The following is a 16,116-nucleotide window of genomic DNA, read 5'->3' as shown; positions in this document are numbered from 1 at the left end:
ATGCAAGCTTTAGTGCGATTCCTTCTTACGACTGGAAACGGGAGGAACTAGATACTAGTCAAGCGAGCGAGACAAAAAATATTCCAATCACCATTTTCTCCCAGTAAGCTTTCCTGACAGTTGAAATATTATTTTTGTTATAATGCAACGACTCTACGGGCCTGTGGGGGTGAATTATATAGAGTATATTCCACGCTCCGCCATTTTGGGAAACTGCCTTTAAAACATATTAAATAGTATGAGAGCAAAGAAAAGAGTTTATATCTAGCACAATGCATGATAGTATCAAATAAGACAGAATGCCCCTCAACATTTGTAACACCGCCTAGCAGTGCCACCACAAAGAAAAAAGGCACAGAACGCGTCGAACTGCATCATTTCACCTCAGTCGTAATAAAAAGTATCTCACTGATGGATCGTTATTAATATCAATAAAACGTAAAAACAAACCACGGAAAATCAGGTACGGGCAGAAACTGACGCGTTGATACTGTGTGCTAAGTCAAGGCGCTGATTGCCGATTTTTCGTCGCCTTTGACAAATAATAACCTAATTTTTCAATAAAACTATTCAGTCAGAGCGGTAAATTAATTTTGACATGTAATCCTTGTCATGTTCAGTGTTTTTATGCAGTTCCAGTGGGATTTCATTAGTGTATTTATATATTGAACTTACTTTTATATTTCAACCTGATTCACACATTCGCCGACTACCATGACGATATTTACATTAGATGTAACTGGGTGCATACCTCTACTTAATTTTATAGTAAACAAGCTAGATACGGTTAGGGTAGTAACCGTCATAAACATCACCAAGTCATTGAAATATTGATGTATAGGTTGTCTAAATTTGCGAAGTAACCAGTGTTGATTCAAAACGTAGCGATAATTCAAAAAATACGTGTGAATGTTTCGTCTCCATTTTTTTTGCTTAGTGGTTTCATTGTTGAATAGGGTCTTGAAAGTTTCCAGCGCAGTCGTTAATGCGTAGACAACTACGACCTCTAGTGGAATGAGGGCGCAAATGACATATTATATAGTTTAGTAGGCCTCACAAAACAGAATCGCAGCAATATTTAACTTGTTTGAGTTTTTGGGTAATCTGGTATTCGCCAAATGTAATCTACTTCAGTAGCAGTATATTTCTTATGCTCACTAAATGTACTTATCCTTACCATCGCTATTTTTGTTGACAATCATACTTCTGTAAACGTAACAAAGCCTTCCATATTCAAAATTTACAGAGAGTGATGTCATGGTCTTCTCACTAGAAAGCATAATAACCAAATAGCCATTGCTTGACAGGCAGTATTTCTCTTGGACAGGCTTAATAGGCTGCTTCCAATGATTCCTGCTCATCTCCTATTAATTTCTATGGTCATATGAAGTATTTGAGGCTGGTTTATTGTTATATGTCATTTATAAATGCGTGGAATCCGTGTCGCAAATTTCTTCTTTGCGAAAAGAGTTGGAATCACCGTGTGACGGCTTGAGTACAAAATAGGACAATTAAATGATCAGTTACTTATTGTATTTACACATTGTCAATTCTCTGTCTCTTGAATAGAAGCGTTACCGCACAAAGTGGGCCTTTTGTCCTATTTCAGGTTGTCCTATTTATGGTATGGAGGAGTCGGCTCCGAATGCAGTAGCTCCAGATTTTGATGTATACGGAGCCATGGATTGGAAGGATGGTGTTGGAACTCTGCCTGGGAGTGAGCTGAAGGTTTGTTGCACAGACGGTCACCCCACAGTCACATGCTAATTAGCCGCAGAGCTATGAAACTAAACTATTTCAACTATGTGGAAATAAACAAATAAATAAATAAACGAACGTAAGTGTATCAATATTATAATGTTCACCTATTTCAGACTGAGTCTTATCTATTTAAAATGCATCTCCCCCCCTTCCCCTTTTTGAGGCATGATTAGGACGTGAATCTGATAATCTGAATTCCTTGGTGCGATTTTGCTTTTACTGCGGCAATTACATTTTAATTCAGTGTTAAGAAGTGCCTTGTATGGGGAGCGTTGTCTGCTCACGGAGGAATACTTTGAGATACCAAACTATACATTTTAATAAAACGTGTGGTGCAGATGGCTTTGCAGTTCTGCTCAAGTGTTAAGCAGTTGGGAGAGATTGCATGTGCGAGACCGTGTGACCGTTTTTAACATTGTGCATCGGTTTGTGATGCTGTTTCTTTGTGTTGGTCAGTTCCGGGTGAATGAGTTTGGGGTCCTGGAGGTCATAACGGATGCGGCAGATGAGGAGGGTGTGAAGAAGGCTCATGCTACCACCACATGGGCAGTTCCAACTGCACAGGAAGGCAAGTGTTCCTGTTTACATCTATGACCTCAACCCTCGCGGGCTGCACGGCGCTCTTCCGTAGCATTCATTCCGTTAAACGGAGAACGTGCGGGATGCACAGTGACGTTAGCATGGTGTGTGCGTGCCCTTGCCTTTGTTTCGCTATAACGGGTTTAGTCATGCATTTAAATAAAGTCATTAGCTTATGGTGACATTGTAGCTATGTGCAAAAACCAATAACATGACCAATGATGGGTCCAACTGTTACCCTTGGTCTAGGATTTTAGACAGTTTATAAAGTAACCGCTGCTTAAGGCTAGAATACATTGGGAGCTTTATTTGCAGAAGTTTTGCTTTAAGCATGTTTTTTTTTCCTTGGACACAGAGCACAGAGCTAGAGGACAGACTCTGAGATGCTAATTTTGTTATTCTGATGTTTTTAAGTGCCCTTAAAGAAACTTTTTTTGTGTGTGTGTGATGGGTCATATTCTCTCTCTCTCTCTCTCTCTCTCTCCCCCTTGCTGTGTGTATGTGTGCGCGCGTGTGTGTGTGCCTGTGCTTTTGTTATGGTTTTGAAGGGAATGAACATCATCTCTCAGAAAGACAGGTTTTTGTTTGTTTGTTTTTACAGTCATTGTCATTTTCAAAGCTCCTGACTCTCCGGTGTGTTTGTTCATATTGCATATTAGATGAAGATAATGTATGAATTCTTCATTGGAAATGAAATAACTTTATGCCTGGATGGATGCAACTGATATGAAAAATCAAACTTTAGACTAAGCTCTCTCTCTCTCTCTCTCTCACTCTCTCTCTCTCAAACTCTGTGTTGTCCCTCTGTAGCCCAGTCGGAGGGTGTAACGGTGAAAGAGGACAGCTCTTGGGGCCAGCGCGGTTTGGTGTGTGTATGTTGTCAGAGGAAAGGCTCAGTGGTTGACTTTCTGCCAGACGGACAACACTGCAGTCAACGCTGTCTTCAGCAGGAACAGGAGTGAGTGGCACCACTTTAACCAGTGTGGAACGCAGATTCTGGATCAGTTTTGTGGAACCGGTTTTGAGTTCCAAGGATCAGATTTGTGAAAAATATTCATTATACAGCACATCGTTTTGGAGACAGGGGGATCAACATAACTAATATGGGATTACTCGAGCAAACATCAGTTCACATCATACAAATATAACTGGTATGGGGATAGTAGGCCCACTTTGGTTAGCTTGTCAGTCAGCGCAACCAAAGGAATGGTGTGAGTGTAGCAAGCAGTGGTTGTACTGTGACCGATACTGGGTTGGTTTGTTTGCCCACTTTGGTAACCATGACGTTTCTGGAACCAGCACTGGATTAGCAGGAGCAGTATAACCAGGATGGCTTCACAGTCAGCAGCATTCCCAATATAAAATTAGTGACACCAAGTATGAGGTCAGTATACCCAGTAAGGGTATAGTCATAGCAGCATGTTTTAGTAACACCAGTATGACCAGTCTGGACCGCTGTTTCACCAGTATGACTGTTGTAGTATATTTACATGTATTTCAACAGTCACCCCTGAAGTCATTGTTATTGCACAGATGACACATACATTTTTGCTGAATATCATTTGCTGAAAGGTGATGTTTGCAGTAGAGTTTTGATGAATTTTATTTCCTAATGTAATTTCCTCATTGTTATCATAGACAGACCCAGTCTGATCTATTGAGAACACACTTGACCTAATTGACAGGGAAGATGTGCAGATTTCATGCTTTTCACTCAACATCTGAGTGACTTCAGAAGGATTTTTATTCCTTAAAGGGCTCTTTGATGAGGAGATTTAAATGACCTGTGTATTTCTCAAAGAGATTTTTTTCTTTCACTGGGGACTTTGTGACAGATGAAAGACTAAAAATTGACATTACTCTGCAAAGCTGAATGTTTTGAATTCAGACTTTGATTTCTGAACCAAAAATCTTCTTATAGGAGGGCGTATGTCAAAGAATCGTGGCACGCTACTCATATAGAAATGATTCATTTGTTTCCCTAATGTACAGATTAATTTTAGTTCTTTTCAGTGTTTCCAAATGCTGGTCCTTACATAACTTGTCTAACCCGAAACAGTTTCTAAAACAGCATCTTTTTAACCACGGAGCATAATACAGATGCTTCAGAATCCCCACCCCCCACACTCCAGTTATTTCACTCTCTCATTCCCTCACTTTCTCTCTCTCTCTCTCTCAGTCTCTGCTAGCATCTGTGTTTTCATGACCGTTTGCACAGAGAAACATATCAATAATGGATCAGTGTGATAGGCTAAAGATCCAGAGATGCTAATGTGCCGCGCGGTAAGCTGAACCATCTGCAGCGTTGCCGTGGGGTTTTAGCCCTAGCGTGCGGACCGCATTGTCTCTGAGAAACGTCAACTGTCAAACGTTTGTCTAAGAGTGGCATTCCCCACAGAGAGAGAGAGAGAGAGAAAGAGAGAGAGCGAGCCCATACTGCTGTGGCTGTGTGCGGGAGAAAAGAGGAGGAAGTCAGCTGACTCTGGTTTCTGAATAAAGGCATAATAGTGTACAGCTCTGGTTCACTGCCATACCACAGCCCCTGTTGTATCAATTATACAATAACTTCTTCAAACATAGATAAGACATTCACGCAGAATGCAAAAACATGGAGGAGAAAGTAACCGGTTGATTTTTATTACGGTCACTGTTTTTCATTTTGATTAAAAAAAAAAATTATGTATTGTTTTGAATTCATGTTCAGCAAAAGTTATTAACATTTCTGGCGTGATATCTCAAAGTTGCACATTCTGCTGAACGATTACACTGTGGAGAAGGTTATTATTTTATTGTGTTGTAATAAGCCGTCTCTGCACTCAGAGAGATGACCCAGAGCAGGGAAAATTCCAGAAATAATGGAGAGGTTTCAGGGGTCAGCCGGAAAAGGTCACACCACCAGGAGAAAGCTGCTGAAGAGATGATTGACAGAACGGCGGACGCGGCGGAGGAAGACGATGAAGACTATGTGAGCATTGTGGTTTTTTTTCTGTTCGTTTGGGGTTTTTTTCCTCCCCGTCTATGGTTTATCATTACAGCTTGGGTCTCAGAGGTGTTTTGTGCTTATTATAGAAAATGGAGCATGTGCAGTACTGTGTACAACATGGAAAAAAAAAAACCAAAACAGTCAAACTGTGCCACTGTAAAGTATCGAAGTTCAGAGACTTTGTTTGCGCGCCGGTGCAACTCTTAGGAGACTCTAAAATGAGGGAAAGGACGGTGATGTTCAGGGATGTTAGTGTTGTTTTGTCTGAGCATTTAAACAAAGTCATGTTTAGGGAATCTGAATAAATGAAAAACCTCTGAAGACCTAAAGCTTCAGAATAGCCCAGTCATCAGTTAAAGATACAGTTATTCAAACAGAAAACACACGCTCAAGAGGAACAGGCAACAACTTGGATACCTAAGACTAGAACCGTGTCTGATGGCAGTTTTTTTTCAAACAGACATGTAAAAAAAGTAGCATCGTTACCTGTTCTATACGTATTTTTATTCCTTTTATCATAGGACCAAAATTGATTGAAATTGCTACGGGATTTTTTTTTTCTGTTTTCACCTCTCTTGTGTGAAAACATTTAAAACTGCTCCCACTAAATCTACATGAAATGTTTGGAGTTGTAACATCATTAATGACATTAGAAAGGAAGCTGCAGTAGCCAATAGAATGTTCAGTTTAGAATAGTGGAGCCCATCCCTTGCAGTGGTCTTTGGAGTAATAACTGTAACACATTACGCAACAGACTAGTTGATGTCTCACTTGTTGTTACGACCGATTTCCTGAAAGATATGTTGTAACATGTTAAAGTATGTTTCGTCTCATAGTAAAATGAGCAGATATAACTGACTCTCCCTGATAGTATCATAATCATTTTCTCTCCGTAATCCTGCTAATCTGTGATAATCCCCGGCGGTGGTCGACTTTCTGTTTGTGGTAAACAGGAAGAGAAAGACAACAGGAAGATGACGAGAGGAGGTCAGAGAGGACGGAGGAAACGGAGGGGGGATGCTGCGCTGCTGAGACAGAGTGAGTGAGAGATAGGGACTTGTGAGGGACACCTAAAAGATCGCACGCAGAGAGAGCATGCTTTCTGATCATTCCACTGATAACGGCTCTCGAGTTTTTCACTGAGAGACATGACCTCCGGTTGCTGATTCGAAACGCTGCCCTGGCGATAGATTGTCGAGTTCTTTACTTAAATTTTTAACCCCTTTTCATGTCGTTTGGAATCAAAAATTTGCTGCACTTTTGTAAGTGCGGGCGGGACACGAGTACTGCCTCTCCATCTGAGTGGACAAACGCTGGCGCTTTCGTCCTCTAAAATACAGAAATCCACGCGGCCGTTTCATTTCACCTGCGGCAGCCGTCTCCATGAGAATGCAGTGAGTGTGGAGGTTAATGCTGTTTCCATCAGATTCACTCTCCACCGTACATGTGACCCACTGACACTAGGAGTAGCCGAGATTCAATAATGCGAAGAGCAGCATGTTTGGCTGACTCCTACAACACAGCCAGTTTGTGCTCTTTGCAGCACCAGACCCAAGTATATATGGGCCTAGTTCATGCAATCCCAAGCAATGGTATGCAGTCAAATTTACCCAGAGAACTGTATACTTTATATTTTATATATTTATATATTATATTTTTACATTTCTGTCCTCTATTTATTGCACACGTATATATTTCCTTTTTATATATTTCTTTATATTATCTTATCTATTCCTTCTATCATCTACTCATACTTTACATTGTGCAGGTTGACCTGGCTCCGAGCCCAAGAATTTCAATACTGATAGTGATGTCCACATTGTTATCTAGTAAATGACAATAAAACTTGAAACTTGAAACTACTCAGACTAGCTGTGTGGTTTTTGGTTTGGTGAATTGAGTTCGTGAATTGGTCAGTAGCAGTCATATGTCGTGTTGGACCTTCACCAGTTGTCATCAGGTATTAGCCTTAAATTGGATAGGGATAAAATCCAATATGGGCACAGAACAGTACACGAGAGTACAACACCATCTAAAGCAGCACAAAAAGTAGTTCTTACCGTAGCCAGCAGACGCACTTTTAAAAGCAGGCGGTTGAACTGACTCGTTTGCAGTTCAGTTTGAATATGTTTTCATTTTTAAAGCTTGTAAAATGCTTTTTTCTGTTGTGTTGGGAATTTGTCTCTCTAGATGGGATAGAAAGATAAAATAGCACACCATCGCTCTTAAGAGAAAAAAAATTGAGTGTGATGAACAAAAGGAGAAGTGGAGCCTAGCACACAGATTCTCAAAACAACTGGTCACACAACAGTGTGTTGTGTAAGCGCATTACAGTACGCGTTTTCAACTGACCTTGTCGTTAATAGCGCAAAGATTCTCAGCACAGCTGTTCACAGTGGTTTGTGTTCACTTACTTGTATAAGCACACTGAAGACAGGGCACATGATACAGAAGAGGTTTTGATCAGACTAAAGAGCTTATCATGCCATCAGTCCCTGTCATATGATGCACCTGTTATGGAGACCTTGTCGGTCATGCAGGATGGTTTCACACGTTGTGTTCAACACATACACAGGATGACTGAGATGCACTGTGTCCAGGAGAGAAGGGACAGGGCACAGAGAGAGGGAGAGAGAGAGAGAGGTTGAATGTGTGTGTGAAAAGGTGTGAGTGAAAGCATGATATACCTAACCTAGACACGAACAGTCTGTAAGTGCACATATTAAAACAGCACGAAACAAAAACAGTCAATGTGTCGTAGCAAAAGCGCAGAATAATCTAACAGGAGAAACGCTCATCACCACAACAAACATCATCACAAATACAGGAATCCCAGGCCCCACTGAGCCCTTGTCAGTGTGATAGGCAGATTATGTGTGTTTGGTCAGTGTCGTAAATAATGAATTTGTGTGCATGTGTTGTTGTCTTTAAGTAAATGTTTTGTTTTGTTTTTTTCCTGTGCAGCGGTTCCATATGGAGGAAAGAAAAAGTCTTGGTGCTGGGCAACATATCTGGAACAGGAGAAAGCCATCGCTGCTCCCAATAAACTTTTTAAAGAGGTGAGAGAGAGGTGTGTGCGTGCGTGGCCGCCCTTCATGTCTTGTCCTTTTTGATAGTTAGCTTTTTCTGTGGTGATCAGCATCTGTTGAAGGAACATGCTAAATTCAACAAAAATTTTTTACAGTAGGAGACACAGACTTTTCTCTCTGCTTTGGTCTCTAAAGGGTTTTAACTTTTAAATACTCTTGACTCTACAGCCCTAGTTTCATGTCACCTAGAGTAACTCACATTCCACTGTCTGTTTACTTATTTATTTATGTATCTGTCTATGTACCTATCTCGGTAAATGTGAAGATATTCATGAGGCTATGTAAGTATTTCTGTGTGTTAAAATGTCCATAGAACAAAACGTGTTTATTAATGTGACATGCTGAAGGTGAGAAATTAGTTAACAGAAGACAGTGATTCAGACAAAGGAAAAGCATGTTTCAGTGATTTGAATGATGAACAGGCTCTATAACACGTAACACTGTTGGCATTTTGGAAAAGTTTTTTCATTTTACTTGAACAAAAGGTCCCACCAAAATACTTTTGCTCTTTCGGCAAAAATGTTAGCTAGCCGTGTGGCGCTGGTTTGATCAAAACCCTAATAAAACGGTTTACATTTCCTTTCATTCAGCATCAGTCACTCCCACAGAATAAGAATGGATTTCGAGTGGGGATGAAGCTGGAGGGCGTGGATCCTGAACACCCATCAATGTACTGTGTCCTCAGTGTTGCTGAGGTAAAGAAAAAAAAAAAAATAGACAAATCAAGATGTTTCAGTGCTGCAGATTTAATTGCATAGTCCAGCAGGTTTGACCTTTTATGCCTGTTCTGTTTCAAGCCTATGTCATAACTTTTCGATTCCAGTAACCTGGTAAGGAACACCAAATGAGAGATATTTATATAAAAAAAATATCCGATAACAGCATTCAGTGACTTTGCAAAAACTGTGAAGAGACAGGCAGCCAGCAGTGGCTTGTGGTGAATATAGCTTGATTCCTTATCTATTCTCAGGTTTCAGGCCACCGCATTAGACTACACTTTGACAAGTACTCAGATTGCTATGACTTCTGGGTAAATTCAAACTCTCCTGATATTCACCCTGTGGGGTGGTGTGAGAAAACAGGACATAAGCTACATCCTCCCAAAGGTGAGTGGCAATATATGTTGGCAATCAAACACCTAACTTAAATGTATAACTTTTATAAAAAAGTTTTGTTTTTTGTTTTACTTTGATAAAGTGAATGATGAAAATAAGATATTCAGGTGTGTTCACACCAGATTTACCCATCAAAAGCAAACATAGTTTAAGTTGTTTTCTGATTAAATCAATGCTAAACCAAGTAAACACTGTAATTTTAAGATGCAAAGAATTATGATAGATTACATCTTAGTTTCTTGATTATTAGATAGCATTTTGAACTTTTCTTTTGTTGTTTCTGATTCTGTCCTCGTTTTCTCTGCATGCCATTGATTGACATGTGCTTTGGGGCGGTACTGTCACAGTAAAAGCAGGAAATGTGTCACAGTAATAGTCCAGCGTAAACAGAAGAGGAAGTGTGGTTTGACTACTGAATATGATGCTTTGAAAGCACGTTCGGTTGTGTTTCTAAACATGCTCCAAACAGTTAACAAACATGCGTTTGTTTTACGCTTTAAAGGAAAAGGCTGCTTCAAGCATATTTGTGCACGAAGTGATATATGGGTCACTTCACATTAGTTCACATTTAACACACAGTATGTAATCAGCTTATAAAGAATATTTTGAAATATTTTGAAAATGCAATCAGTAAAATTTCTGGATATGGACTTAGAGAGAATGATGATATAATCCAATCACATGTTTGCATGTAATGTTACTTTTTGTGTGAATTTGACATGCTTTAAATACGAGCGCAGTGGATAGATCAAAAAATCTTTTGAACATTTGCCTGTACAGCCTGAAATTTTGTAGTCAATGTATCATAAAAAATATACATTAACTATAACACAACTACTGCTACAACAACAACTACTACTACTACTAATAATAACAATAATGTTTTTTTCTCTGCCCAGGTATGAAGGATGAGGAGTTTAGCTGGCCCTCCTACATAAAGATGAACAAAGCCCAGGCTGCACCCAAAGCCCTGTTTGAGAACCAGAATACAGTAAGTACAAGCCATAGACCTAAAAACCTTAGATGATGAACTGTGAATTTAGACAGGAGGACAGGACCTTCTCCTTGTTATAAACTCTGTGGCACAGGGTTTAAGAAGTAAAAGAGCAGCAGATTGTGAACTGTGAAGATGTGTGTGTGTTTTGTCTTTCTTGTTGCGTATGTCAAAGGGTAAACTTTAAATGTGTGGGGTTTTTTTCCAGCATTTTCTTTCAGTGGCTCCTGTATTTATTCAGTACAGCCCAGCCGGTGTATTGTACTTGTAAGCCACTAGATGGAGCCAGTAAGGCCTGTCAGTGCTCAACCTCTCAACGTGCTGCTCTACATGCTGTGCAGTTGTTTTACTACTGCAGAGAAAGGGATAAAACCTGAATGCTCAGACTGCACAAAGTTTATGTGTACATCTGTCTCTTTTAAGTATTCTGTCTGTAAATTCTCTCTCTCCACACATAGCCTATATTTAAAATTTGTGTCTCACTCTTATCTCCTGTGGGTGGTATTCTCCTCGAACTTGGGCCTCCTACCACAGGCCTGGTGCTGGGGGAGTTTGAGGATGCAGCGTGATATTTTTGCTGTTCCTAGGATTGTGCTCCTCTGGACAGAGACTGTTGTTGTTGATCGATGGAATGTATTGGAGCCACTCTTCCGCCTTAGGGGTCACAGCCCAAAGTGCTCCTATCACCAATGGGATTACCTTGCCCTGTGGGCTTAACTTGCTTTTCATTGTAATCATTCTCTCCTTCACTCTCCTTCCTCAATCCCCAGTATTCATCCAGCTGCTTGTATTCCTTTTTGATGTTACTGTCACTTAGAATTGCCACACTTATCACCTCTGCCGTTGTGTCCTTCTTATCTGTCATCACTGTATCTGGTTGGTTAGACATTACCTTTTTATCTGTCTGGACCTGGAAGTCCCAAAAGGCCTTGGCGGTGTTGTTTTCCACCACTTCCTGCGGTGCCCTGGACTTGGACTTGGGAGTGTCCGTCCTATATTCTCAGAAGGTGTTCCTATGTATTATCCTTGCCACTGGATTGTGTCTCTCAATGTATGCTGTTACTATCTGCATCTTGCAGCCAATTACGTCCTGGATTGTATCGGGGGCTTCTTTGTACAGTCTGCACTTTGGGTCTGCTTGCAATTGGTCTGGTGGTGCTCAGTGGTTGTTCTTGTGCTGCTATGATTAAGTGCCTCTGTGCTATCCTTCAGTCCTGGTTTCCAGCTATCAGTAAGATTTCCCCATGTCAGCCTCCTCTGTTGGTGGTACATTCCATTGGGGAGCTCATCTTGCTGTGGCACCTCCTCTGCATCCACATTATCTACATTCCCTATCGGTGTGAGGCTTTACCTGAGCAACTTACCTGTGAGGGCCATTGCTTGGATACACCTGTTGTTTCAAGCAGGGCTCCCACGCATCCTGGAAAACAGTTGACCAAATTTCTAGTCATGGAAAATACATGGAAAATGAAAGAAAAAGTAAAATGTCCTGGAAAATCTTGTGTTGTCCTGGAAAATTATCTCAACGTTCTCCTGTTTTCCTTTAGAAAGAACCACTAGGCTATCAATCAGAGCCCCCCAAACAATATTAAAACAGTGTTAAAACAAGGGAAGGAAAAAAAAAAAAAAAAAAAAACAGTGAGAGGGGATAGTAGTAATAGTAGTGACATGAAAACATCTAAAGGTTATGCCTGTTTGCTGAAATGTTTCTATAACACTTGTACTCTAATACTCTAATTACAGGAGTGAGTGACAGAATGTCAGGAAGACAGTGCAAGTTCAAGAATGAGTGGAAAGAAGACTGCCAGTTCAGGGACTGGGTAGGGGAAGTATCAGGAGATGTGCATAGGGCATGTTGCAAGTTTTGCAAGAAGTCTTTTGATGTTGGTAATCTGGGCACCTCAGCACTCGAGAGTCATGCATGAGGGCAAGGCCACGTCAGAGTTGCTGGACAATTAAACAGTGAGAGACGGATAACACATTTCATGAGGGTGACACCTTCAAAAGACACAGGAGAGGAAACTAGCTGTCCAACAAACCAAGAGCCACAAACAGCCACTGTAAGTGGCAGTCATGGAAGCACAGCATTACAAGTGTCCAGTACAAGAGAACAGGGAAAAAGCACAGGATTACAAGGCAGCTCAGTATTTTTTTTCAAGCCAAGCCATGCTTGAAGCAGAGATTCGCTGGGTAATCAAGATGGTCATGTCACACTAATCATTCATCTCCAGCTCTGATATAACAGTCATTGTTGGTCAGAAGTGCCCAGACAGTGAGACTGCCAAACGGTTTTCAAGTCGTGCAAAAAAATTGGCTTACCTTGTATATTTAGACTCGTGTCCATATTTCAAAGAGAAGCTGATCAAAGATATAAGAAAAGCGCAGTGCTATGTAGTGTCTTCTGATGAATGCCTAAATAAAGTGACGCAGAAAGAACAGATTGATGTTGTTGTGTGGTACAGGAGTGAACGTAAAGGGAACGTAGCTGTGCAATATTTTGATTCCGAGTTTATGGGACACACTCAAGCAGAGAAGCTTTAGGAGAAAATCAAGAGAACCCTTCTTGGTCCAGGATGTAATGGCTGAGCATGCAGTAGATGAAGCCTTGCCAAAAGACCTCATTCAACACTTCAAAGGAGCAAGGGTGAGGGATGTGCAGTACCTGGAGGATGAAAAGAAGAAAAAAGACCAACCTGTTAGTGAGAAGAAAAGAAAGGCCAAATTCAAAGCAAAACAGCAAAGAATAATGCAAAGCACTGAGTGGGCCTGTTACAATTATTTCATAATTGTTTAACCGCGATTTTTGACGTGATCACGGTTTCTTTGTTGAACTGCGGTAAAAGCATTTTTTTTTATGAGATCGGTCAAAGCATGGTCATATGCACAGCCTAAGATGCCGTGAATTTATATTTAATTTAGATTCCGTCTTCCCGTGATAACGTTTTATTTTTCTTTGTTTTCTCGCGATTTTGACTGTTTTCCCGTGATAACAAAATAATAGTCAACTGGCCTGTGCTTTGCTGTTTGTCGTTCAGTGTAAGCAATTGCAGGAGAAGGAGCAGGTACAAGTCAGCGGTCCAGGGCCGGCGCCCCTTCAGGTAAAATTGTTGCTCCCTCAGTTTTAACTGTAGCCTTAAGCTTGGGAGATAAAACGACAACGATGTGTACCGCTATACACACTTCATCAATACCAACAAGAAATCCGTTCGACTGAATGTTCGATAGTTTCACTTGTATGCATTAAATGCAAACCGCCAGGAAAGCACGTAACGAATACGCAAAGTTCGGCTGCATGGACAAACCCCAAGCGTATCCCGCCTTGATAATGGAGTGTACATAGAGTGACACGCGAACAGCCAATCTTTTAACAGGTGTATTGTTCAGTTGCACCATCGACATTTGTTGCTACCAACAGAAGCCGCGTGGAGATAGGAAATAAGTGCAGACGGTGCGGAAATAGTTGATAAAAGTAAGCTGGTTAAATTAAAATTTACAACGGAGTATAGGGGCCACACTGAGGTGTGATTGTTTTTGTCTGTGTGACATTGTAACTGCAACGGACTGGCGACCTGTCCAGGGTGTCTCCCCGCCTTTTGCCCAATGAGCGCTAGGGTAGGCTCCAGCACTTCAAGTCTAATTAGGATAGGTGATTATGAAAATGAATGAATGAGAATAAACGTATAACATTACGAGAATAAAGTCGTAATTTTACAAGAAAAAGTCATAATATTGAGAGAAGAAATTCGTAATTTAACGAGAAAATGCCGTCACTTTTGGTAACGTGTTACTTTGGAGGGGAAATGTCAGAAGAACAGTTTGCCGCCTGCTTTAAAATGCGGAAAATGAGGAAATCTTGTGAAGTTGTACTTTGGTATAGGTTTCACAAATAACAAAATACTTCATCTTTTGGCACATCAGCACCACATTATCATAAGCATCAGGACTTTGAAAAGATTGTGCAAGAAACGGTCTGTCTGTTCCGAAGAAAGAACCACACGGACTTGGAAGAAACTGCCTCTTTTGTTACGATTTTATTCTCATAAATTTTGATTTTTTGTAAAATTACGACTGTATTCCTGTAATATTACGACCCCTCTCTTGAAATATTATGACTGTTCTCATTAAATTACAACGTTTTTTCTCAATTACGACTACGACCATATTCTGGAAATCTCAGAATTTTTCCCCTCAGTGTGGCCCAATACACAATGCAAAATAAAGCGCTTAAATTCAGTCTCTTTTCTCCTGTAATCAATCAAAGTATGTCATTAAAAATGATCAGTAATTATCGATATGGACTGAAAGGGAACATTTTATCGTGATCATTTTTCCAGCTATATCGCCAAGCCCTAAGCCTAATCATAATGTACACGTTTGCTCCCTTGCAAATTTCAAATGCCCCCTCAGTCATTGCACACTGCAGCACTCTCTCTCTCAAACTTGTAGAAATGGACGAACCGTTCTATGCTGCACTGAGGGATACCCGAGGAGAACCTCGCTAGAGTGGTGCAGGACAAGGTAACAAGTTTTCTTGAGATTTCGAATCAATCATGTCGTTATCAATTATTTCGTGATAATGACACAGATAAGTCGAGATCTGGAGAAAACAAAGAAAAGTAACACGTTATCATGAGAAAATGGAGTCTAAATTACATGTAAATCCATAGCATCTTAGGTATGGATGTCACGATCAAGGTTTTTTTGCCCCCGATCCCGATCCGAGTCATTCAATAGTATTGAGTATCTGCCGATACCAAGTCCCGATCCCATACTTGTATTTTCCTGGGTAATACAGCTGCACAGTGCACATTTCAAGTACATTAAAGTTAGTGTATATGCTTGACAATTGAATGGCAAATTCATAAAGAAAGAAATTGCCTGCGGCCAAGCTGTTCCTTAACTTTTTTTGTTTAAATTATTTTTTTTTTTTATTTTACAAAACCTTCTTGTGAAGCCCCGGTAGAGCAGTGTCTGAAATGTAGTGTCGAGAGGGTAAGGCGGACTGCGGGAGTTATACCAGAACATATACGTAAGTGTTCGATTTTTATTCAATCTTACAATAATTCAAGTGGTTAAGTTGTCTAACTGTCCGTTACGTTGATACTTTTTCTGAAAGCCTTTTTTTCTGTATGCTCTCGTTATCAATCCTTAGCGTCAGTTAAGCGACTGTATTGCTCTCCGTGGTCGTTAGTTTAGGCTAACTCGCATACATCACATGCAGCTAGAGCGTTAGGTGTTTTAATTTTGAAATGATACCTTCGTTGTTTTTTGTAGCCTTGAGGATTAATGTCGTCGGAGTGCTGGCCTAGAAGTTAAAAGAAAACCCGTTCGCCTGGAACGTTCACCTCAATTTGCCGAATTTGAACGCACCTCTGTATTCTCTACCACACGGGCTGGTCATCCAAATCGATTAATTCAGTTACCCTCTCGGTAATCTTTTTTGCTTTGTCGCTGTCTCGAGGAAATTTCTCTCTCTCCTTTTAAAAGTGTATCCTCCAATGTGTGTTGCTTTTTTAGCAGCCTTTGCCTTTGTTACCTGAGTGGTAGTATCGAACATGTTTCCAATGCTCGCGTGCATCACGGAGCTCGACAGAA

General features: G+C 40.6%; 1 protein-coding gene across 1 annotated transcript in view; it reads left to right on the top strand.

Moving 5' to 3' along the window:
- The first annotated feature begins 1,626 nt into the window (after positions 1–1,626).
- l3mbtl3 (L3MBTL histone methyl-lysine binding protein 3) overlaps positions 1,627–16,116 on the top strand; it is a 38,264-nt gene continuing 23,774 nt past the window's right edge. The window contains exons 1-9 of the mRNA XM_030782902.1: positions 1,627–1,728; positions 2,218–2,329; positions 3,151–3,298; positions 5,161–5,305; positions 6,277–6,361; positions 8,288–8,382; positions 9,003–9,107; positions 9,383–9,518; positions 10,427–10,518. Of these exons, the coding sequence (XP_030638762.1) occupies positions 1,627–1,728; positions 2,218–2,329; positions 3,151–3,298; positions 5,161–5,305; positions 6,277–6,361; positions 8,288–8,382; positions 9,003–9,107; positions 9,383–9,518; positions 10,427–10,518 (1,020 nt within the window). The remainder of the gene's footprint in view (positions 1,729–2,217; positions 2,330–3,150; positions 3,299–5,160; positions 5,306–6,276; positions 6,362–8,287; positions 8,383–9,002; positions 9,108–9,382; positions 9,519–10,426; positions 10,519–16,116) is intronic.

The sequence above is a fragment of the Chanos chanos genome, chromosome 8, assembly GCF_902362185.1.
Source record: "Chanos chanos chromosome 8, fChaCha1.1, whole genome shotgun sequence".
Classification (NCBI taxonomy): Eukaryota; Metazoa; Chordata; class Actinopteri; order Gonorynchiformes; family Chanidae; genus Chanos; species Chanos chanos.
This window is presented reverse-complemented; position numbering and strand designations above follow the sequence as displayed.